The following is a 24156-nucleotide window of genomic DNA, read 5'->3' as shown; positions in this document are numbered from 1 at the left end:
TATGAAGTTTTGATCTATTACATCATCTATGCTACTATTTGTCTGCTGATTTTGTTATATCTGTAAGTAGACTGAGTTGAACAAAAAAATTTGAAGACAATGCTACACCTACCTACCTGTGTAATACATTGGCCTGACATCCACATATTATACATCATACATTATGTTTGCAGGTTTAACAACTAGTTGTGTTCGCTATCAACGGAGCGATCGGAATTAGCCAACTGACTGAGTACAATTGGCACGGCTATAGCCAGCTCGGCTAACATGATCAAATTTGGCAAAGTTGACACTGTTTTGGCTATTAACGACAAAGTATGCTCGATTATTAAGGCTATACTCGGCTCCACTAAAACCAGACGAGTTATTGCTTATATACAGAATCTGAGTTACATATGCATGACCAGCCGAGGTTAAAGGAGGCCGAGCTTAAAGCATATATAAAGGAAGAAATGAGCAAAACCAACCAGAGCACCTGGAAGTTTAACCCCATGCAGTTATACGTTTGTCGCATATTTAACTGTATCATTATACATTTACTGATAAATATATACTTTTATTGCCTCTGATTATTGATGATATTTAAACAAAATCATATTTGTTTGGGCACCGGGGTGCTTCTGCAAAGTCAGAGAATTCAACAAACCCAATCATAGAGCCGTGAACTCGAAACTATCAGTCATACACATATCAGACCAGCTGATTTCAAATATGCTCTCATAGTTTGTGTGCGTGTAATAGTTTAGCCTGAGTAACTGTCGAATATCGTAATCGTCTCCCCACTGATCGTCTCCCCACTGCTTAATTTGATCCCAGAAAATTGACACGTAACTAGCCAACCGCAACTATGAGGATAGTTTGATCATTGGTCTTGGTATTCTGTCAAGATGATTGATGGAAGCACAACAGAAGACATTGGTGATCTTTTTCTGGCTCTGATTAATGGTGATATTTAAACAAAATCATATTTGGTTGGGCACCGGGCTGCTTCTGCAAAGTCAGAGAATTCACAAGTTAAAAATGACTAAAACTATAGCCTTGGACCAAAATCGTATACTTTTGAGCACTGAAATAATTTGTGAGATAAAAGTATTTTATCGTACTATCAACTATATCGAGATCAATGGTCAACTCGAGATGGTCAATGGTCGAGATCAACTTTTCTATTATACAATATTGATACATGTATTTTACAATAACAATATTTTTATGATAACAGTCTGCCGATTTAGACTACAATTATACCAAATGTTGAAATTAAAAAGTTGAAGGTTCATTGCAAAGCAGACAAGAGGTGACTGCGACTATCTATACATGTACATTACAAAAGCTGACAATGGTATGTGAAAGCTTGCTGTATCAATGTTGGCAATTGTGCACTAGCAACATATTGTTTTTTTTTCTATCCTATCATGCTTTCATTATTTGTGATCAATCGTCATCGACATCACTCTCTAATTCTGGCTCCTCAAACTCTACATTATCATCTACATCTGGCTGGCCAATCTGAATTAACAAGCAATCTCTGATTTTGGAAACAAGCTCCTTAGTCAACCAAGACTTATCCTGCCTTGTTTCTAACTTATCATTGATGTATTCAATGAGGTTGTCTCTCTCTGTATGTAGTACTTCTACTTCTTCATAACGTCTATTGATCCTACAATATATACAAACTAATAGAGAAGAATAAGCAGGTTGCCAAAGCAATATGGAGAAAAAACAATGGAGGAAACTACAATAGAACACCTCATCTCTCCTGTTATAAAAAGTACAATTTTTTAGGGAAGGAAATGACTTTCAAGTTGTATGAAGTTTATTTTCTATGTGAACTGCTGGCCACCCTCTGTTCCTTCCAAAATTATGCACTTTTCAAACTCACCGATGGTGAAGATCCACTGCTGCTAGCAAGCCTGGACTGATTTCGGGTGCTGAAACCCTCCAAGGAAAATATAGGGTGTCCTTGATTTGGATATGTTCCTTCTTGCTTACTTTCTTCCCTTTTTTCTACCTGTTCAAAATGATGACGTTTCAACAACTACGATCATAATCATTCTGGCCCATCATATATAAATATAAGTCCGTTGTACTAACTAGCTAATTTTTCTTAAAACTCAAACATTTTGATATAAAATTTACCACAATGATTACCTGACAGATACTTGTCCACCTCACTTTCAAACTGCCCTTTGACTTTGGTCAACATGTCACGGTGTTTCTTTCTGGTCTTGGACGAATCTGAAACAATAACAATATCCATAGCTTAAGTTGAGAGTAAAAACAGTTTTTCAACGCAGCCATTAGAGTTGTCTGTAGATCCAGCAGAAGCTCTGACCGGGGAAGCCAAGATTATATTTCAGCTCCTCATGATAATAATCTTTAGTAAAACATTGTGAAGTTGCTTGGGTCAGTTGTTCTTTGGCCAAATAATTTGTTTCTGCCGTTATTCCAGGCTTTAAAGTAAATGTTTAGGCCGGAAATTTCTTTTGTAGATTCATTGCTGCACATGACTGAGGTCTAGTCTTTTGAGAAAGTGGAATTATTGGCTAACTTTTTGAACAAAACATGGCTTGGGACCTACCCTCACAGTCAAGGGTAGGCATCTCAACATACTCAAAACCTCTAATAACCCCAAAACCTTTTTAAGGTGGCGGTCAATTGGAGGCGGCGTTCAAATAGAGGCTGGCGGTGTATTTTTCAAATGGCTCGTCAAAATTTTCGGAAGGCAAATTTAGCACTATTACGGGCGAAACAAATGTCGCCTATATTTTGCTCTTTTTTTTCAGTGTAGCGATATTAAACCTTTTGGATGCAATAAATCTGCTAACTTGCCTCTAACTTGTCCAAGATCGCTTAATAAATGTACTTCCAGAACATACAAAACCAACTTTTTATGTGCAATAGAAGTGGAGTTACGAGCATCGCTCTATCGTAAGCGGTGTTAAAATAGCTGCATGGACGCAATTAATTAAATAACATGCTATAGATCTGCATATTTATAGATTATTCAATAACAATCTATCAAATGATAAAAATATTTATGAACAAGTGACATAAACGAATTATACTTATATTACATGCAGAAACAAAAATTAACATTTTTAACACAAAAATATTTCCATCGTTTGCTCGGATAGCTGCGTTCTGATTGTTGCTTTTGATGGAACGAACGTCTTTTAGTTGTCCAATACCTTCCACAATATCTTCTGACCTCAACTCTTCTTTTGCACTGCTGATCTAGTCAATACTAACATCCAAACAAATTTCTTATCATATTTTTAACACGCTGCATTTAGCACGAACACAACGCGTAAAATTTGCTTAGTAAACGTAATCTTAGATCGAAGTAGCTCGACCGCATCAAATAAGGAACCACTATTAGCTTGTGACAGTAATTATTTCTATAACGTTGCTTTGAAAGTTCATCTACTATCGTAAATTTAAGCCGTTTTTACATGTAGGCTTCTTCGAAGTAGAAAGAACGCGTTAAACAGATAACTACTTCTAGCCTGAGATCGTTATTGATTATTTCTATGATGTCGCTTTCAAAGTTTTAACGAAAAAAATAACGAAAAGCTTTGAAATTGAATAACAAGAGAATTATTTGTTATTGATATAAATGATTCGTTATTAATACATTTCTGTGGACAATTTTATACTGATCAGTTGATATTATGGGCTCGTTATGATCAAAAAGGTCAAAGTGGTGGTCAATTGGAGAGTGGCGGTCTATTTTTTAATCTTTCTCTCAGGGTGACGGTCAATTGGAGGTGGCATTCAAATAGAGGCAGCAATCAATTAGAGGTTTTACGGTAACTTATGAAAAATGTTGGATATCAGTTTGCATGTGTACCGTACCACTGATTTCGATGGATTAAAACTTCTGTCAAAAAGTACATTATTACCTGGGTCACTCAATATACTTGATGCTAATCTTTTGTAGCGACAGGCAAGCTCTTCCATCTTCCGCTCCTGTGGTGTTATATCGCCTAGAAAAGAATACTAAGAATAAACTAATTTACATTTTCACCGGTGGGAAAACTACAAAAAAGCAAAATAACTTTTTTTTGCTGTACTGGGACTGGACACTGGATTTTTTGGTTTTCTGTACTGTAAACCCTGAATGAATGCAACCAATTGAATCGTATTGCAAATGCCAACATAGTTATTACCTGCTCCAATCTTTGAATATTCCTCTCCTAGCTGTTCAATATGAGCCTCACTCTTCTTCAAGTCTCCACACATCACCACAAACTGCTCCTCCATTTCCTTAATTTCTCTCTTCATCTACAAAATACAAGAATTGGTTGAACCTTCCCATTGGTTAGCCTGATTGAGGTATGAGTCCTGATGCAAGCTTCTGCCCATCATGCCTGGCATCAAGTCAATTAGTTCTGTTTACCCCGGATGAAGATATGGTTCACAGCAATTATTTCAATCAGTAACAAAACCAGATACGGAACTTCTTCAATTTATAATTTTCTAGACATGAAATAGAAGTGTTAGTAACCAATACTCTTCCTTGGAAGCAAAGCTCATACCACAAATTCTGTTTACCAAATTACTAAGTCTCAAATGAAATACACCTTGTTACCTTGCTCAACTGTGTTGCAGTCCACACTGGAAGTTCCAAAAGCTTGCGGCTATTCCAGATCTTAGCACTCTGTGTTATCCTCTCCCTACGCACTATTGCAGACAATGAAAAGATAGGTATCCAAACATACACCACAACATCATAACAACAGCAATGGGTCTCAGTTTGCATGTATTGAGAGGTCAAGCAGTTCATTGTCTAATTACTCGGTCTATTGAGAGAAGTTGCTGGCCTCTTTCCCCCTATTCAAGTCACACCTGCAGTCAATGTTATACATCAGTGTAGATCGAAATTGGTAATCACAAAAGTCCCAGACACCTGACCAGACACAATTCATAGACACATGAGAATCTGCTATCGAAATGACATGATGCTTACTCTCACATTGGTAGGCTTCAGGTCAACCATCATCCACAATTAACCATAATCTTATGCCAAAACAACACCCTCCTCACTTTGAGTCAACCAAAATGGCATTTCTCAAATGTGTGACAGAGAAAAGGTGAACACATCTGGTGCTTAGGGCAGTAATTGTTAGTTTGACATTTGAGTTGCCTGAATTTGTCACTTATATTATGGGTCGGGTTAGACAATATGAAGTCCCTTGCCTGATAATATAGATTGTCTGGGATTGTTGAGTGAGTGAATGGTTGGTGAAACTCATGTCGGACAATGGTCAGTGCTAGCAATGCCAACTGTTTAAATAACTTATGCGGAATTCATGAAATGGTCAGTCATGGAATGCTACAAAACGCACCTGCAGAATGAGAGTTTCGAGTGACAGAACCTAAACGTGAAAGGTAACTGTTAGCTTGTTCACAGGTTTCTCCAGTTGAGCGACCAGCTCCTTTAAAGGTATAAACACACTAGGCAATATTTAGAGTGATATCGCGCTGCGTGGCGCTAATCTGCGCTGGAATTCACTCAGCGTGCTCATGCAGAGCGATAACGCTAGACTTTCTCTACACAACTTTATCGCCCGTGAGGTGCATTTTGATTGGTTGTTTTCATTCCCCCATGATGCTTCGATTTTCGCGTACCATATTTCTTCCTTTGTTAACGACTGTCCGAGGTACGACTTTCTGAACACGCGCAAAATGAACATTGAACTTTTCATCGAGTTAATAAGAGAAAATCCTGTATTATATGATACAAAACACAAAAGCTACAAAGATTCACACATGAAAAATAATATTTGGGAAGCAATTGTGCTGAAAGTTGGTCATATTGAGAATGGTAAGTAATTATTGTTTATTATGTAAACGGCTTCGTTGTACTTAACTATACTAAGTACATCGGCTACATGACATATGTGGGATGAATTTAATCAAATAGTTTAAAGTAGCTTTCTTAACGGAATGTAACTAATATTTATTTGTTTTAGCAACAAAAGCAAAGCAACAATGGAAGTCGCTGCGTGATCAGTTTAAAAAATGCGTACTTGAAAATAATAGAGCACAGCGGTCTGGCGCTGCTGCTTGCCCAGATCCAAAATGGAAATGGTTTCCATTTCTGAAATGGCTGAAAGACCATGTTGATTGACCAAGGTTAGTTAATGGACACACGTTTGCAGTTAGTATAGACTTGAATCATAGACTTATAATCTGATTGCCAATATAAATGAACTAGTTGGATATCTGAACCATTACCTAAAATGAGTGAAGGAAATTTTGATCTACAGCAGCTGTTGTCAGCCTCACGTGCATGCTCAGTAATTGCAATCAATTATTATGTGCTTGCAAATAGATGCACATGCATAAATTAACACACAAAACAATTAATAAAATAAGCTTTGTCGTTTTAGCTCTACGAGCACCATCAGTACATTAGAGGAAGTGACAGCTGTGAGCATAGATGAGGAAGAATGCCCATCTACAAACATCTCCTCACTTGCATCAGCCTCCCAAACATCCCAAGCTCCCTCATCGTCCAAGAGTATGAAGAGGAAGTGTGCCGAAGTTGACTTTGGCCAGGAATTGCTTAAACGCTTTGATTCAATGGATCAAAAGGATAGACTTGACAGTTTTGGAGCAGAGGTGGCCAGAGACATTCGCTCCATTAAAGGAGAACTAGAACAGGAGCTAGTTATAAGAGAGATAAGGGACATAATATTCAGAGCTAAGTTTACCAGAAGTGCACATGCTGCCCACACTGAGGAGTTGAACGAATAGCTTTATATTATGATTTCATTTTTAATACAAACTTAGTAAATATATATCGTTTGGTAATATAATAATAAATATATATTGCTTGATATTATAATAACAAATATAGTTTGCTTAATAATATAATAATAGTTTGCTTAATAATATAATAATATTTTGCTTAATAATATAATAGTGTATTTGCTTTTAAAATTGTTGTGACAATAAAATTGTATACGATAGACAACAACAGAGCTCATTCCGTTCTGCGTACATGGACATCTTGCCATTCCACAGCCCCAAGTCCAGTGAAGTATGATTTAAAGTGGTTTCTGATGTCGGCGGCATCTTGACTGTAGCTGCGGTTTGTTTGTCTGTGGTTATGAGCAGGTGTCTCGCGTCGCCAGATACCTTCCACGATTTCTCCTCCAGGTGCTATGGAGTCGGCAAACCCTGATGGGCTGTATGGGTTTATGTTCTGTTCTCTCATAACATTGTGGAGAACACAAGTTGCTAGGATAACTCTCTTCGCATTATATGGTGACATGACTAGAATATTGTCCCTCAAACATCTCTATCTAAAAAATTTCAAGTGAAGCAAATTGTAAACAGCGCATAATGAAAATGTCACATAGTGCCTAATATAATAATATTTTTGCACATGGTGTTTCAAGCAGTAAAGTAGATTGCAGATTTGTGTATTGAGAACACTAACCTAGAAGTCATTATGCCAAAAGCATTTTCAATGGTCCTCTGTGCCCTGCTTAGCCGATAGTTGTAAATCTTCTTGCCATGGCTGTCTACCACTCTCCCTGGGAATGGCCGCATTAACCATGGCTTAAGAGGGAACGCCTCATCTCCTACCATCACAAATGGTAATGGCTGAGAAGTTCCTGAAATAAATACAAAATCATCAAATGACTCCTATTGTACATGTGACTCTGGAAAATTCAGGATGCCGATGAATATTAAGTGATATTTCAGCACTTTGTGAAAATATTTAAAGGCAAGAAATTTGTGATTTGACAAAATTTTTAATTACCTGGCAAGTTTGTTGGGGACGGTATATTGAGCTGGCCAGACTCCATTGCAGCGTTTAATGAAGACTGGCCAAAGGTTCCCCCATCAGAAAATCGTCCGGGAGTGCCATCATCAACATACGTAAATCTGTACTTGGCATCGCACATTGCCATAAGTACAACACTAAAATAATTAAAAAAATATTTGCCACGTGACAAGTAATGTGCTAGTTTACAAGCAGATTGCCAAGAACCAACACTTGGTTTCAAATGGCAACATGGTTATATTTTGTAACATATTTCACAGGTTGGCTCATCACTAATAAAAAAATTGCTACTCTAAACAAGAAATGTGTGGAGAGAAGGTGAGGGGGAGGCGAAATAAGAAAAAAACATGCTAGAAATGCTTTACAAACATTTTGTTACCTAAAAGTCCTCTTGTAGTTAAAATACATTAAGCCGCTGTTACGTGGTGCCTGGATTTGACAATGCTTTCTGTCTACACTTCCCAGGCAATTGGGAAAATTCCATGTTTGCTCATATCTGTAATACAAATAGAATCAATTGTTGAGACATTATGTTACATGATGCATAAATTGATGTGAACAGCTAAAGTATTTGAGATAAAAATCAGTGTTTTCTCATACATGATAATTTAGCAGGTACAAAATAGCACTTTACTAAACAACGTTTTTTATTTAACTGAGAAAAAATGAACAATTATTTATAAGATCTATATTAATTACCCTTTGGCGATATCGAGCCAGGCATCCTCGGTAGATGGAGTTACCAGATAAGTATGACGCAAACGATCCCAAATAGAATCACAAGTCGTATAAATTATTTCTCTCGCCGTGGACAGCCCTACTCTAAAAACATGGCTATCAATTTGATGCTGTCCCCGGTGGCTAAGTAGAGTAGAGTGAGTGTGAGTCGCAGTTCTGCTGATATAGCTTTTCTCAACTGGGTGTCCGATTTAACAATGTCTTCTTTAATAAATTCTAATATGTGGTTGAAGCATTGGGGTGTGACACGGACAGCTTCTCGGTAAAGGTGCTCGTGGGAGTTGTTGCGTTGGTAAACTTCGAAAACACTGTTATAACCACCTTGCAACGCTCTATTAAGGTTAGGCATTTGAATCTAAAAACGTTTGTTCTTGTTTCTTTTGGTAATTCGCAATTTATGAATGTGAGATAGTCCTAGTAGAATCAAACGTCGTTGACGACGTTGGTTTGTAAGCGCCATATTTACTTGTAATTATTAAGAACTCCGGAGTAACTAGTTATACAGAATTCTATTGGCTATTTGCGAGCAGGCTCTATATACATGTACTTATCGCTGGTGAATCGCTCAAGTGTGTTTATGCACACGCTAGCGATATTTCCGCCCTCTTCATGACGCTCGCGATAAAATCGCCTAGTGTGTTTATACCTTTACCACCTTACCACTCCATTTCATCTGAAAAAACAATTGTTATAAAAATGTAATTCACTAACTGACATCGCTAAGGCCTGAGCCAACCACTGTGGGGGGGTGGAAGAGAGTCTGGTGGCATTGTAACATTTGTTGAAGTGAAAGTGGTTTTCCGCTTTGCCTGTGCCAAAATCCTACATCAGTAGTTTATTTATGACTAAGCAAAAAAGAACTTTTTTCATGCAGGTTTTTGGAAGCACTGTACAACTGTCTGAATATTTTTTCTAAATTATCTACTAAATTTAGAAATCAGGATTTTCTACTTGAGGGTAAACTTAAAATTATGCCAACAAGGGCTTTGGCAAAACTTGATGAATTATTGCTATATTATACCGTATAACAACAATAATCACCTGACAAGACGACTTGTGTGATTTAGCATGCATTACGGATAACATTGGAGTTTGCTTTTTGGCTGTTTCCCCATCAAAGTTCTGGAGCCAAGGGTAATACATACACGCAACATCATAAACAAAGAACTGTGCTGTTGGAAACTGTTTCTAGAGAACAAAGTAAAAACAATGAATTGCCCCATATTGGACCATATGATATTGCATGTTTAAAGCAAAAGGTTAGGAAAATGACAGTTCCTTCAAGTACGCCTGGCTTAGATTTCACAACAAAAATGTTTTTTTTTATGATCATGGTATGTCAAATTTATGATTTGCAGCGTTAGGAGAGAGTTCTGTTTACATCTAGATGAAATAAAAACTGCTACCTGAAGTATATATGGATACTGGAATATCTCTCCTCTCTTCATGTCCAGTCCTTTCAGGATAAACACGTGTTGACATGTTGCTAGCATGAGACCGGTCTCATCTTTAGAATAATGGGCCTTTCCATCGACTTTAGCATTTTTCAACTTTGTGTCCCACATGAATCGTCAACAACCTTTGAAGAAAAACGTGATTGATGTGCTTATATACAGTAGGAGGCCTGGAAGGAACACACCGATTATTAAAGATTTTGGTATCTGAAAATGATTGTATCAAAATTAGGAATAACTGTGTGCTCTTTCACAATCTATTACCAATTTTAGAACAAATCCTAATGTCTTGTGTTGTACCTTCATATGAAAGATACAATCAACTCAAATTTCAATATGCAATTTTCATCTTCAGTGGTGCTAAGAAATTGTAGGTGAGCTCATTCATCTATAGCCTTGCTGAAACATCCGGCAATGGTGACCAGTAATATAATACATTGTTAAAGTTCAATTGAAACACACCATACCAGTAAAGCTTTAACTGGGAGAGAGATTCAAAACTCAACAAATTATTGCTGTAAATATTGGGTATGCTGCTAGCAGTTTATGCATAACATCTATACCAATGCTACACCACAGGTCTTCTGCTATTTAATCCAACTAACAGCTAAATATTTGTGCAACCAAATAGTCTAACACATCTAAGATGTGATTTGACTGTTGCAATTGGGATGAACTATATTTTATGGTACTCATGAGACAGAAAGTTAGTGCTAAGTGTGAACCAAATGGAGCCATCAAATTTTAATTCACCTCTTGAATAGCTGTGCTTGATTTACTGCCTCTGAGTTTATCAACCTCTTTGTCAACATCAGTAGAGTCTAATATGAGCTCAGACTTATAATCAACCTCAGTCACCCTAAAAATTATAGATACCACTGTTTATAGGTGCTATTTGAAAGACAATCACAAGCGCCATACAACAATATTCTTTGGAAATTCGGGCAGTATAGGAGTACTTACCCTCCTGCTTTCTTATAGCGGTATAGCTTAGAGTTACCATCAATGTTAATTGTGTGTGGCTTTGTGCTACAGGCTGGACACTGCAGAAGATTATGTTCCTCATTCATTTCTAGTTCCTCCAACCTCTTCCACTCCCTTATGACACAATTGATAACTTCAGGCCTTACGTTGTACATCTGTAAATAAATATGAAGTGCAAAATACATTGTGATCATTCCCGATGTTAATATTAGTTTGAGGCTTGAAGACGACCCCAATTAGCTCAGAAATTGCCAGAAGTGTAATAATAGCATAGTTTAGGTAGTATTTAGATGATTTATACATATTTTGCTTTGCATCATTTATTAAGAATCAGAAGCTGTGAGATAAACTCCTCATCTGATATTTTGGAAAAAAGCTGTACAAGTTATTGAGGGTTCATATTAGCTTGTGTGCCAAATGTGAAAATGCTCCCCTTCCCAATTGAAAGCGTTTTGAGGTACAACCCTTGCAAATACTGGCATCATGCACTTGGTTAGAGATTTTTAACTGATAAGTAAACAGACATTCATTTTCAAAACTATACACACTTGGAAAATGAGGGGGAAGGTTGTTTGTTATCATGTCATGAGTTTAATTAGCATGCAAAGTTTACTACACACCTACACGCAAAAGAGATCCATGAACCAGCACATTACTCACATACCTAAAAACTCTTCTTCATGTTGAAGTTAACTGCGCTGGCTATAGTTGCATAACTCACTAAAGCATTGAAGTTAGTCATAGCAGACAACAAATTCAAAACTTCAAATGAGAAGAAAACAAATTTATTAGGAGATAAAGGAAACAATCCGAGGCGCATTAACTGTATTGGGTCTTCCTTGATTCCGCATGTCAGACAAACAACAGGATAGATGCCTGAAACCTAAAATCAGAATGTATTGCCTATTTTTAGAAGGAAGACTTTGATATTATTTGAATGGTCACAATTATACACATGAACCGTCATTCAATTGATAAAAAAGCGATGAAAGGAACAAAAACTGTGTGGTAAAACATGACACGCCTAAACAAATATCATACTTTGAGCCTTGTGACTCTCGGAGCATCAAAAACTCCGGTATGAGGATTGACTGGGCCGTTAACCACAATCATGAGACACCTGGCTATATACTATGTATCCACAAGAGGCTGTGGCATGGAGGGGAGTCCAACCCTCACTATCATTATTGTTTATGCCTGTCGGCCAGCAACATCATAAAGTCCTGATGGTCAATACTTCCAACCACACACTTTACAAGGATGTTTGTTAACACATTCGATTATGCAGTTTGGGTTTTGTCACGCCGCAGCCAACTGCAACAAGCCATTGTCCTGCATCACCAGTATACACTCAACTAACCCTGATTAATTATGTATATCTCTTGTTCATATGATTCACTCTCTGTCCCTAGACAATCGCGGCACTCGGTGCTTGAATAATGTGCTGATCTTTGACCTAGGAAAAGCAATTATTAAGTAAATTAAAGCACAATAAATACAACTGTCAATTGTTGGCGAACTATCCTAATGGCTTGAGCTCTTGATCTTAAGCCGCCAAGTGTTGTGTTAAGAAGTCATAGGAGAGACAATTTTAAGCATCCAAATCAATGTTCTGGCAAGTTCTGCCAAATAACAAAAATGCTACCTAAATCATATACTGCAGTTATTATAGCCATTCCGTCTTGAAACAAACTGAACAATCTATCTCTGACCAAGCCCCATTCCTCCTCACTAGTTTCTATAAATGTCCTTCTTGTTCTTCTTGGCTCAGATTCTATATTATATTCTCTGAAAAGGAAAACAATTTCACATTGAACTCAAAGGAGTCAAAATACCATTGAGGCACACATCATATTATCACGCAAACTCATTTGGCTACGGTGGTAGCTAAGGTGCTATAGTAGCCAGGCAAGGCTCAGGCAATAATCATGCTGCTGATGAATTCAGGAAAATACAACATTGGCTGCTTGATACTAGAAACAGGATTTTAATCATAAAGAGATTCACTTGCTGATTGCCGTGTAGCTTCAATGTGAGTAAGGGTATATTATTGCCATCAGTCAACTACAGTTCTTTACTATCCTGGTAAGCAAACATATCTCATACCTTGTTGTTAACTGGTCTTGCAGTTTAATAACTCTGTTTATATAGAGCTCAGCTAGTTAATCGACACCTATATTATAATAATGCACATCTAGGCCTTTGAGAAAGTTGCCATATAATGAATTTTACTAGTAGGTTTTGGATTCTTAGCCAGAGGGTGGCTAGGAAAATAAGCCTACCCCCCTTAAGTCATTCAGTAAACTTAATGATCGTATTGAAATTAACAAAAGGCCTTTGCTTTGGGCAATGGTGACGATTTATGCCATGCTGATGGGTTCCAATGGGTTGAGTGAAGACATTGCTGTTCAAGTCATGATCCATGGAAGTAGTTTAATTGTAATGAACATGAAAGTTGTAAGTACCCTACTCAGTATGTGCATGGCACAATAGTTACTGTTGTGTGCAGTTATATTTTTTTGTGGGGTTGGGGTGTTATAAAGTGAATGTCAGGATATACCTATGCCTACCAATCACACTATTTACATCTAATAGAGTTAACAACATGCATGCCTTTAACCATGCTACTAATACTAACCAGACACTAAACTGACGTATTGTGAGTAGTCTACACATACTTCCGTGGATACTTGTCTGCCTGCTGGTCTGTGAAGGTATTCTAAAATATGGTCAAAGAATGGTATGATTGCACCAGTGCATGGTTAGTTACATAGAATTGCCTCATATACTGCACCATTGATAAGGAAAGCGGAGCAAGTCATTCAATACCCTGAGTCAACAGTCACATTTTGTTATGAATATCAGAGCATAGCAATGAGACATTATAAATTGTGAATGCGACCATGCTGCATTTTTTTATTGTTACTGAGTTGCACTAAAAAGGTTTCCAATCCCCAACTTTTCCGATGTGTGATTTGCTTGAATAAAAACAATGATAACTGAGTATGACTTAATTATTGAGTTTACCACAAGGATCTTGCTTGTTTTTCAATGAGTGCGAAGAGCTAGGAGCTTTCTGGGTGGCCTCAATATCGATACACTTGTTCTTTTGGCTTGTGGCACTCTCTATATTGACACCATCCATATGTGCTGAAACATGAAACAAGTGGGTAAAAAGAGAAAACATTGCGGTAAGTGAAAAGCCGAATATCGCCATTGAAAATCTTGCACTTTTCCTAATGCATCTTAGAACTCTATCCGGCTGATTTACACTTTTATGAACTAAAACAGCACTTACCATTCTCAGTTGCCTTGCCTAGTTCTTGCTGTACTGTCGCCAGATAATCGGAATATCCTGTATTATCTTTGCTGCGCTTTGACTCTTGCTCAGCAATGCATGTTTTCAAATAGCCCTGATAGTCTGCAGCCGGACGTTTAGTCGCCTGCTCTTTAAGACAGGCATCAAGATACCGGTCATAGTTAGCCATGCTAAAACAATCAAAATACACACGATAAATACACAAATCGTGCCTTTACCCCCATTGACTACCCAACACAGGACAGCTGTATGATGACCCTTTAGCTCATTTTGGAGTTGGATAGTGGGCACCATCAACTCCACGCGTTTTAAGTCTGAGGCTTAGACTACACAAATATACATGTATGAGCTTCAAATAAATACATTTTCTGGTTGAAGGATATCAACTAGATATAGTGTAGAACATGTAAGCACTCCTTTAGAAACTAACACATTAAAAGTAGGGGATTGCGTAGGTGAATGCATAGAGTAACATGTAGTGAAATATTTATCATTATTATTTCAGAATATTGATTATCTACAATTATTGGATTATTTTTCTAACTATTTTTTATATTTTTAATTTACAGTATTCATTTAATATTTCATTTGAGGATTATCTATATATAATCACTGGCCTGGGCTTGGGAAAGTTATATAATTCATTTATTCATACTTACTGATACTCTACTGTATATTACTAACTTTATTCATAAATAACCTTTGTTTGTTTAACCATTTTGTTTTCTTTATCAGACACCGAACAAGTAAAAGGAGTTAGTTATGTTAATACCCATAACTAACTACTACTAAACTTTACATTAAATTTATTGTTTTTTATCAATTAATAAAAACGAATTATGTTAACAACATACAGTACAAGTTCGTATGAAAAATTAATTACTGATTAATTACTAAAAGGAAAAAAACCGTTACGATACATCACTCCATTCAACAAAAGCCTGCCTGCCCAAGGCTGTCCCTTGATTGATTTGTTACATTTACATTTATGAATATTTTTAATTAATTAGAACAGAAATTTAAATCTTTCAGTAGAATTTATTTTATGAACAACTTCACGGTTGAATCTCTACCTTTGAATGTTGTAGTTCCGATGTCCAGCTCAAATGCGATGTGCAAAAGTTAAAAATAATTATTACTTTATTACAATTCACTACCTCATGTGTCCGGAAAAATCTAGTTCCTATCCAAATAGTCCTAGGGGAGAGCCACGGTATACGGCATATACGGTAGAAAAATTTCCGTTCCTATCCTAAAAGTCTCATTTCCCATTAACTCGCTACAACCTGCGAAATTCTCGTTCCCATTCCGCTAGAACCTTGATGAGCAAATAGGTAATAACTAATGATCATTTATTGAGAGTACTCGGAATACACAGTGCATCATCTTCATTGTTAATTAAGAGTGGTATATTGTTAACGTTGAGCGGTGTATTGTTGACATAGAGTGGTGTATTGTTGACATAGAGTGGTGTATTGCTAACTTTCAGTGGTGTATTGTCGGCTTTGAGTGGTGTATCGTTAACTTTGAGTGGTATATTGTTAAATTTGAGTAGTGTATTGTTCACTTTGAGTGGTGTATTGTTCACTTTCAGTGGAAACTCAGGGCACATGTTGTGACCTGCCTCCAGCAGGGTGAATGGACACAGTTCCCTCGATTACAACTGTCATCAGAGGTCAGACGGACCCGGGCCCACACCATCCGTGACAAGGTAAGAAATCATTGATACAACCACGCGAATAATCACACAATTCTTTTGCTTGTCAACAAACCTCTTGGTGTCGATAACAAAATTCATGACACACCTTGGGGTTCACAAAACACACCTGGGGGTGTTTCAATTATCCTGCAAAACGTCCAGTAAACGGTTTTCTCCTCGTTAAAACTTAGTGGAAAGGGTGTTTCAAACAGACTTTCTGCAAACTTTCCGCTCTTCAAAAATTTTATATACACAATGCATTGGTTTAAAGAAAAGTTAACATCTGGTCTGAGTTGCCGCTATCAGTTTTAGTTTGCGGGAAATGAGAAAATAACGGAACTTCTTCATTTGTTGGAACACATTGGATGGTGGCATTTTATTATTCATAGTAAATGGTCAATTCACCAAAAAATATTTCGATGATGATGAAAAAAATATTTATAATAGGATTTCCATACTTTCTGTTAACAAGCCAGCCTATGTTCATTTTAGCTATTCTGCACATTTTGAAGACCTCATGACAACACTGATTTCGATGCGCCTGGCAGAGGGATGGTACTGTGTGACAGTTGCAACGAATGGTTTAATCGTCGGTGCATCATTATCAAACCTACAGATTTGGAGCCTTTCACTGGAGCTGTGGATAATGAATAGCAATGTAGAAGGTGTGATCCTCTAGGTTAGGCTTTTACTTCTTTACATACATGATGCAAGATTAACGTTATGGCATATGTATAGATATGTATAAACTTGTTCTACAGTCTAAGTAACAGTTTTAAGTTTTACCAACATGTATACGCTCATGATGAAGCGTGCTTGTGTCAACAGCCACGGTTTCCGTTTATATTTTGTAATGTCTCATTTATATGTCGAGAGAGATGCTTTTTTCTGTTTTCCTTATGGCCAATTAGCACTAAAAGCTATCAGGGTGGAATGTTTTTATGTGTTTCTAGTATGTACATGTTGAGAGATATTTGAATACTTGTTTATAGATTTATTGATATTTAAATTTATAATGTATTTTGAACTTTTTATGATTGAGGTAGTGAATAAAGCATTTCTTTTGATATCAAAGATAATGTGGATATAACACAGATCTTGTGTCAGTTACGCTGGCCTAACATGCATATTCTATTTCAAAGCGACTGGATTTGCATATTGTGCGTGTGCACAAACAAAAAAGAGAATGTTAAGTTGTAGACACTACAGTAAAAACATTTAGCTGTTGATAATGATATCGTGGGTCCCAGGTGCTCACTAAACCTATCGTTTGGCTTTGGGCCACACTGACTCCTCTGTAACTTTTGAGGAGCACAATTCTTGACTTATTGTCAATCTGTCTGAGCAATCATCTTTACCACATCCTGAACCAGATTTCGCCGTTTCCTCACTGATGGATGATCAGAATAAATCTCTTTCTACAACACAGATAGATATTTTATATGACCCAACATGAAATCACTGAGTGAAGCAGATAAAAGATTACAATAAAACCACAAATTATAATTTGGGAAAGAAAAAAGCAGACGAGCCTGATACATGTAGGAAAGTAGCATTGCTATTAACATCTACCATGAGTGCAGTACGTCAGCCCTATACACAAAGATATCGCTGTCACTCACCTGCACTTTGTCTTTGTATTGCTGCTTCTTTCTTCTGTTCATATCTCAGCCATGTTTGCATAGTATTATCTTCGAACCAACAATCGCACTCGGAAGAAGACCATCTAAAGTACTGAGCGCATGTAGCCTACTGTGTACATGGTAATGGAGTAACCACCGTCTTCAAGCTGTAAACAAACAGAACATGTACTGTAACAGTAGTTTAGGAAATAATACCAGTATTTGGCTCAGACTACTACTAACAAACATCAAAGCCTATTGCAAATCTACTGACCAATGCAATCTTGTTCTAAAGAGTGATGCTGACAAGTGAAAAAGGTACAGCTGCAGTCGTTTAAAGTAAGTGGGTAATGTTGTGCAAGGTATAATTACTGTTACATTGCACTTACTTTTGCCTGGGCCTGTACTGATTATTGATTGACTGAGATTTATGTTAACCTTTAGTCCTAATAAGTCTACACAGTCACGATCAAAAGTTTGCCACTACAATCAGTCTGCCACACAAAAAGCGATAATATTAACAAGGAAAAAGAGGGTGGTTGTTTGGGATGTTGACGTAAATGTTTCGTCATATAATAATTTTTAAAATAAACAAACCTAGTAAACAATAATACTACTCAAGAGGAACTAGTTATCACAGAAGGAAAGCACCAAGCTCAATAACAAATGTTGCTGAACTTTCTGCTCTCCCTCTGTGGATGGTCTAGCTCCGGTCTAGCCTGTATGCAAGCCAGACTTGGTGCTGGTTTATTATTTTACAACAAAGCTCCACTCACTAACTACTTATCTCACCTCGAGCTAGTAGCAAAATGAGGATGGTGCACTATTCTGAATAAATTAGTTATTTATTACTTCCTATATCAATTACATGCAGGATTGGAGTGAGAGAGATTAAGCGGGTTGCTGCGAGACTTTTAAGATAGGAAATTCCTCTACCGTATATACCGTATATCGCGCACCGCGATCGCAGGACTTTTTGGATAGGAACTAGATTTTTCCCACGTGTCCAGCATCAATTCAATTACTATAAAAAGATTGAATGCAACTCGCTAGAATAGAAACAATACCGCATGAACAGCAAAATACCATAGAAACAAAATTGGCATAAATGTGAAAAAGAGAAGATAACTCTCATTGAATTATGGACGGTTGGGCGACAGTCAATAGGGCGACAGACACTTAGGCGACACTTTCGGTTCGAAAGGCAACAACTTCAGATGAAAGGGTGACACAGCGGACAAACAGGCGACAATTCTGGTCATTGAGGCGACAATTCTGAGGTCAGGATTAATTCAAAATATTAAGTCCTGCTACGGACTGTTATGTTGTTGTAAATTAGTAGTGAACACTAACAAGACACCAACTTTATTGATGCCCAGATCGGAAATCTTGCATTAGTATATTTTTTACGCATTGCTACATCTTATTTCCTTGACATCTGTTACCTGCTTATATCCTCATTAATCTGATTACATTATTCTTTTACACACAGTAGAATTTCATTATGTACTAATGAATGTACCAAATATTTATTTAATTGAGATGGCTATTATTTAAAAAAACTGCTGAGATTAATCTGTCTTTAATCGTCCAACTATTCTTCTGTTCATCCTTTTCCACAAATTTAACTCGAGTCTGTCAACACGCTCAGAAGTCATTTAGCCAGTCACTATTTTCTTTTTCACTTCTTTTCTTGAATGCTTGGAAAAACTGGCAAGTTGCTTATCAGCGTGGCAAGTCTGAGAATCCTTACCTCCTAATTTATGACATCATAGAGGTACCAACCTTTTTAACGCTTTTGATGCGATGCATTCTTGAGTCATTAGCATACCGCTGTTGATGAGTCATTATACTATCTTTGGCTCATGTATCATGTATTAGGACCTTCAGTAGCAGCTCTCAAATTAATGTATATTCTTGTTCTGATTGCAGGATGAAAATAAATACATACATATGAGTTTAGCTTGATACATTTAATAAATTTGCTTTTTAGTATATTTATACAAATAGTAAAACTGATTTTTATCATATATAACTTTCAAAAATACGTATATCAATAGTTTGCAGCATTAATCTTTTTTTACAATGACTTTATTCTGATTGATACTATGTAGATAAACCCATCTAGCGATAGAACTTCTCTTTCCTATCTAGAATGACGAGATCAGGCTCACGGTTATAAATTGGTAACTGAATATTACTTTCTACTAATTCTAAAACTTACATGAAAAGATAATTTGAATTACAGGAGTATAATTGTACACAGTGACTCGCAGGTACTCGAATGCACTTGCACTTCCAATCATACACAAAAATAATTGCAGAAAATTCCCCACACCACTATTTAATAAAGTTGTCATTAAAGTTTAATCCGATGGCTGTCTATGTAATATCTTCCCATCTTTTCTGAAGTTTGTCTTTTGTTAAAATAGTCGTGTATAAAAAAGATTCATAGTGCGTGTTAAAATGCAAAATATAGTATATGACGTGGCACATGGCAGCATTAACCTGCAACTGAGTATATATCACAAAGGTCTTTGAGGTGTTGATCACTCCTCATTGTCTCAAACTACAGGTTGGGTGCCATCAGGATCTGTGACAAGGGTAATTCGGTCAAATATCTCAAGTGACTCTAAGGGTAACATGGCATCAGGACTGGTTGATTTCTATGCTTTGGAATGGATCATTTCTCCGTAAGCTTTCTGTGATGCTGTTTAGTCTTCTTGCAACAAGCTGCAGAAGTTAGTAAAATATGGATATATCTTAGACACCTATGTCAGAAAAAGCCTTCATTCTTCATACTCAAATAAAATCTCAACAAACATAGATCAGTGTGAACCGCAATTTAGCCTATTGATTCTGCATTATAATGACATTGAATTATTATCATAATTGTAAAGAAACAAGGAAATCATTATTTCCACAAGTAAATGAGAAATCACAATAATAAGGATTTGTCTTTTCATCTCACACAAAGAGCAAACTCTTCTCCCAGCTACTGTGAATTTCGACTATCGAAACCATAAAACTATTTCTTCTTGAGGTAAGATAACTCTGAAGTTTCAACAATCAGAGACAAGATAACTCTAAAGTTTTAATAATCAGAGACAAGATTGTCGACAATTCAGCCGCGAACGTGACTTTTCGAACAGTTTTGAACAAACAAGCCGATACAAAAACAAGTTTTGGTGTTTTAATTGAATAAGCTAGACGCATTTTTAGAAAAAAATCTTAATATTCTGTTAATTGTCTGGGCTAGCATAATCAGAGAAATCTCACTAATGGCGTTTAAAAATACATGTTGCATTTTCGATTTTTAAAAATGTTTGTAAAAAAAACCATAACACTGTCAAGGCTACGTTTTAAAAATATACGTAAGCATTGCACACGACGACAGCATCTCATAGTTTGTCAGTACATTACCTTGTCTTCAACCAAACAGCAAACCAGTTTGTCGCCTTTCAGTCTGGGATTGTCGCCGGTTTGTCTGCCGTGACGCCTTTCCGTCTGAAGTTGTCGCCTTTCGAACCGAAAGTGTCGCCTAAGTGTCTGTCCCCCTAATGACTGTCGCCAAAAAGTCCAGTTACCCTCTCATTAACAACTAACTGGTTTCAGCGATGATTCGATATTACGTATGAAGTAGTATTCAGTTCTCATTACTACGGCCACGGTAGTATCAGCGATTGAATATTACCGCATTGGTAGTATTCAAAACTACGACATAGGTAGTAAACGCTGCCGTATGGGCTGCTATATCATATAGATCAGCCTTTTCTGTTAATGACTGCATCACAGTTTTTGAGAGGATGCTACTGTTACCTGAATTTGATAGTGACAATTACAAATTAAAAGTATGTTTGCATGTAAACCCATTTAACTCTTTTGTTGGATTAAAGCTTTTACCTTTATGTTTACAGGCATTAGGTCATTTTCAGTTCATAAGAGGGTGTAAATACTAAATTTTTGGTATACTTTTCCAACACTACGACCCGTAAAACAACCTGTATTAAGTTGTAATAAAAACATTCAACCCTGTAGAAACGCATGTCTTTCCTTTATTCTGTGTAACATAGGTGTAATGTGTTTAGGAACATGAGTTCAGAGTCGTCATAAATATCCGTGGTTCATACTATTCCTCTTACAATGAACAAGTGCAGCAGTTGATGTTGTCCAGAGATGTTATCTGCACATGGAGCACTGTTCATGGGTGCAAACATATAGATGTGCTCAATACTAACTTATTAGAAGGATTAAGTAAGTATCTTTGTTATTTAACATAACATGTACTCAACTAACATATTCGACTAATTTGGATCGCTTTATGGGAACCGTGATGCTGGCATTAATATAAATGAGATACAATGATTATGCTAACTGAGGATTTCAAAAAGTATTAAAATTCCTTGTTATAAATTCCATGTGCGTAGATAATTAATTTAGCAGAAATTATAATGACTAGAGAGCATTTGCTATTATGAAATTTGCGAAAATCTTCTTTCAATTTTTTTACCATTTGCATTCACTTGTGCTTATTTATTTGAGGCTATAGAGGTAGAATTCACATTCACACTTCATTCTGTATTCTATGATATTTGTATGCAATGTACTTGTAGATGATTGGAATGGAGGAATATATTCAGATGCTGCGGTGGATATAATATAAATGTATACGAACATCTAAAAGCTATCAACACTCCAGTTGCAGAGCAACGGAACGCAACACTTGTGAAGCTAAAATCTTCAATAAGCTATCAGTATCAAGACAATTTCTTTCTTAGCTTACAAGCATTCTTATCCTTCTGCAACATAATCCATTCACCTCAACTACGAGAGGCACTTATTAACTCTGGGCTTATTATTAAGCAGCTGGTATCTTTCCTAAAATAAACTTTGAATAAGGTGATTAGTAGTTGGATCTTATTAGTATTTTAAAGGGCAATCTGAAAAGCTATTTTTCTACTAGTTTTTATTTTTCATTTTGCACTTCATCTCGGGGCGTGGTGTTAACCAAATGTATGAACAATTTTACTTAAACTATTAGTAGATGTTTATATTTATATTTCTTTATTTCGCTAGAACTACAAAGCTTAATTACTTTAAATCAGAATTTTTAGTTGAAAAATTTAATTTTTCTGATTCTCCTTGGAATTTTTATATCGATTCTCAGTTATATACATGAACCAGTGTCTACATATATGATTAACTAATTCTACTAACGAGTAAATATAATATTGTTGTAATTTGTAAATAAATAATAATTCATGATATCGGCATGTGTGAAGCGTATGAATTATATATATCTAAAAAGTATATATGTATAGTGGAAACAATTGTCTTGGAAATAGCTAGGGTACAGGTTTTCATGAGTTCATGCGCCCATCTGTGAAAGCCAGTACCTGCTTGGCATTAAATTCCCTGCTTAAAATCTGTTTTTTATGGAGTTGTCCACATGCCACTATAGGACAACTCCATAAAACCGATTGGCAATCGAAGGTATAATACATGTTAGACTAGTTCAAATCATGCAAGGAATCATGTGAACCTTGTTGTTAGAGTTGCTTGTCCGCGGGCAGGCAACTCCTACAACAAGGATGAGTTGAACTAATGTTAGACATCCATGCAGTAATTTTCTAGTGGGAAAAAACAGTTTTTTGACCCATCAATTGATGATATATTTGCACATATGGAACAAGTTGTAGATGAGATGCCTGTGACAAGGTAGTGAACAATGACATACAAATATGTCTGACCGCATGTTTATATTTGGAGTTGTCTTTTCAATAGAATTGTAATTTCTAATATTGCATAAATATATGCTAAACTAACCATTACAAAAATCAACCAGATTATTGATAAGATTACATTATCAAAATATTTTTATAAGGTTAAAGCAAAAAATTGCATGTATATGTTGTTGATTAAAATAAAGGGAGGACAACTTCTGAAAAGAAACTATCCAATTGCTTAGACTTAGCCCAATTGCAAAGTTTGTCATCAATTTTTTGTCTGACAATAGCATAACTGCTTGTTAATAAATAATATCGTTTGCGCGATAGATTATTATAATATAATTTCTTAAAACATTGAACTTTGTGATAAAACACTGTGAAAGTAGCAAAATGCATGTATAATGCATAATTATATGGTCGAAAGTTAGAATTGTCCTAGTTATGTGATTATTATAGCAGTGAAATGATTTTGGTTAAATAACGATTAATTAAAATGCAGGATTAAAATCTTTAAAAATATAGGACATGTATAGCTATAACAAGCTCTGTGTTCTCTCAATAATTGCATTAAATAATGTGTTGAGGATATCACCAGTCAAAAATTGTATACAGTGAGTATAACAAATACTTATGTGCATAACAATTCTTTGATTTTCTGCAAAGTGCATCTAGTTGTTAAGTAATCTTTATACAACTATGACCAATAATGTATAAAAATACAAGCATATATTTACCTCCACTTGTTATGTAAAAATTTATTAAATACTCTCAGAGTATTACATATATAGACATGGTGCTGCAAATAATCTA

General features: G+C 36.2%; 2 protein-coding genes across 2 annotated transcripts; both read right to left on the bottom strand.

Moving 5' to 3' along the window:
* Positions 1 to 1431: 1431 nt before the first annotated feature.
* LOC137394339 (uncharacterized) lies at positions 1432 to 4359 on the bottom strand. Its single transcript, XM_068081054.1, has 5 exons — positions 4170 to 4359; positions 3903 to 3986; positions 2149 to 2235; positions 1990 to 2008; positions 1432 to 1657 (listed from the first exon to the last, which is right to left on the bottom strand). The coding sequence occupies exons 1-5, from the start codon at positions 4282 to 4284 to the stop codon at positions 1432 to 1434; spliced, it is 531 nt and encodes a 176-aa protein (XP_067937155.1). The 5' UTR covers positions 4285 to 4359.
* A 2632-nt stretch (positions 4360 to 6991) lies between these two features.
* On the bottom strand, positions 6992 to 7922 carry LOC137394338 (uncharacterized). Its single transcript, XM_068081053.1, has 3 exons — positions 7778 to 7922; positions 7451 to 7628; positions 6992 to 7196 (listed from the first exon to the last, which is right to left on the bottom strand). The coding sequence occupies exons 1-3, from the start codon at positions 7920 to 7922 to the stop codon at positions 6992 to 6994; spliced, it is 528 nt and encodes a 175-aa protein (XP_067937154.1).
* Positions 7923 to 24156: the final 16234 nt, after the last annotated feature.

The sequence above is a fragment of the Watersipora subatra genome, chromosome 4 (assembly GCF_963576615.1).
Source record: "Watersipora subatra chromosome 4, tzWatSuba1.1, whole genome shotgun sequence".
Taxonomy (NCBI): Eukaryota; Metazoa; Bryozoa; class Gymnolaemata; order Cheilostomatida; family Watersiporidae; genus Watersipora; species Watersipora subatra.
The sequence above is the reverse complement of the archived record's forward strand: the minus strand, read 5'-3'. Positions and strand labels throughout refer to the sequence as shown.

Bases quoted from the DNA above. Each gene is read 5' to 3' on its own strand.
- LOC137394338 (XM_068081053.1), bottom strand. From the start codon at position 7,922: ATGTGCGATGCCAAGTACAGATTTACGTATGTTGATGATGGCACTCCC. The intron at 7,629-7,777 runs GTAATTAAAAAT...TATTTATTTCAG, and splicing joins GTCCCCAACAAACTTGCCAG to GAACTTCTCAGCCATTACCA. The intron at 7,197-7,450 runs GTTAGTGTTCTC...AAACCCATACAG, and splicing joins TTTGGCATAATGACTTCTAG to CCCATCAGGGTTTGCCGACT.
- LOC137394339 (XM_068081054.1), bottom strand. From the start codon at position 4,284: ATGAAGAGAGAAATTAAGGAAATGGAGGAGCAGTTTGTGGTGATGTGT. The intron at 3,987-4,169 runs GTAATAACTATG...ATTCTTTTCTAG, and splicing joins ATATTCAAAGATTGGAGCAG to GCGATATAACACCACAGGAG. The intron at 2,236-3,902 runs GTAATAATGTAC...TTATTGTTTCAG, and splicing joins AAGTATATTGAGTGACCCAG to ATTCGTCCAAGACCAGAAAG.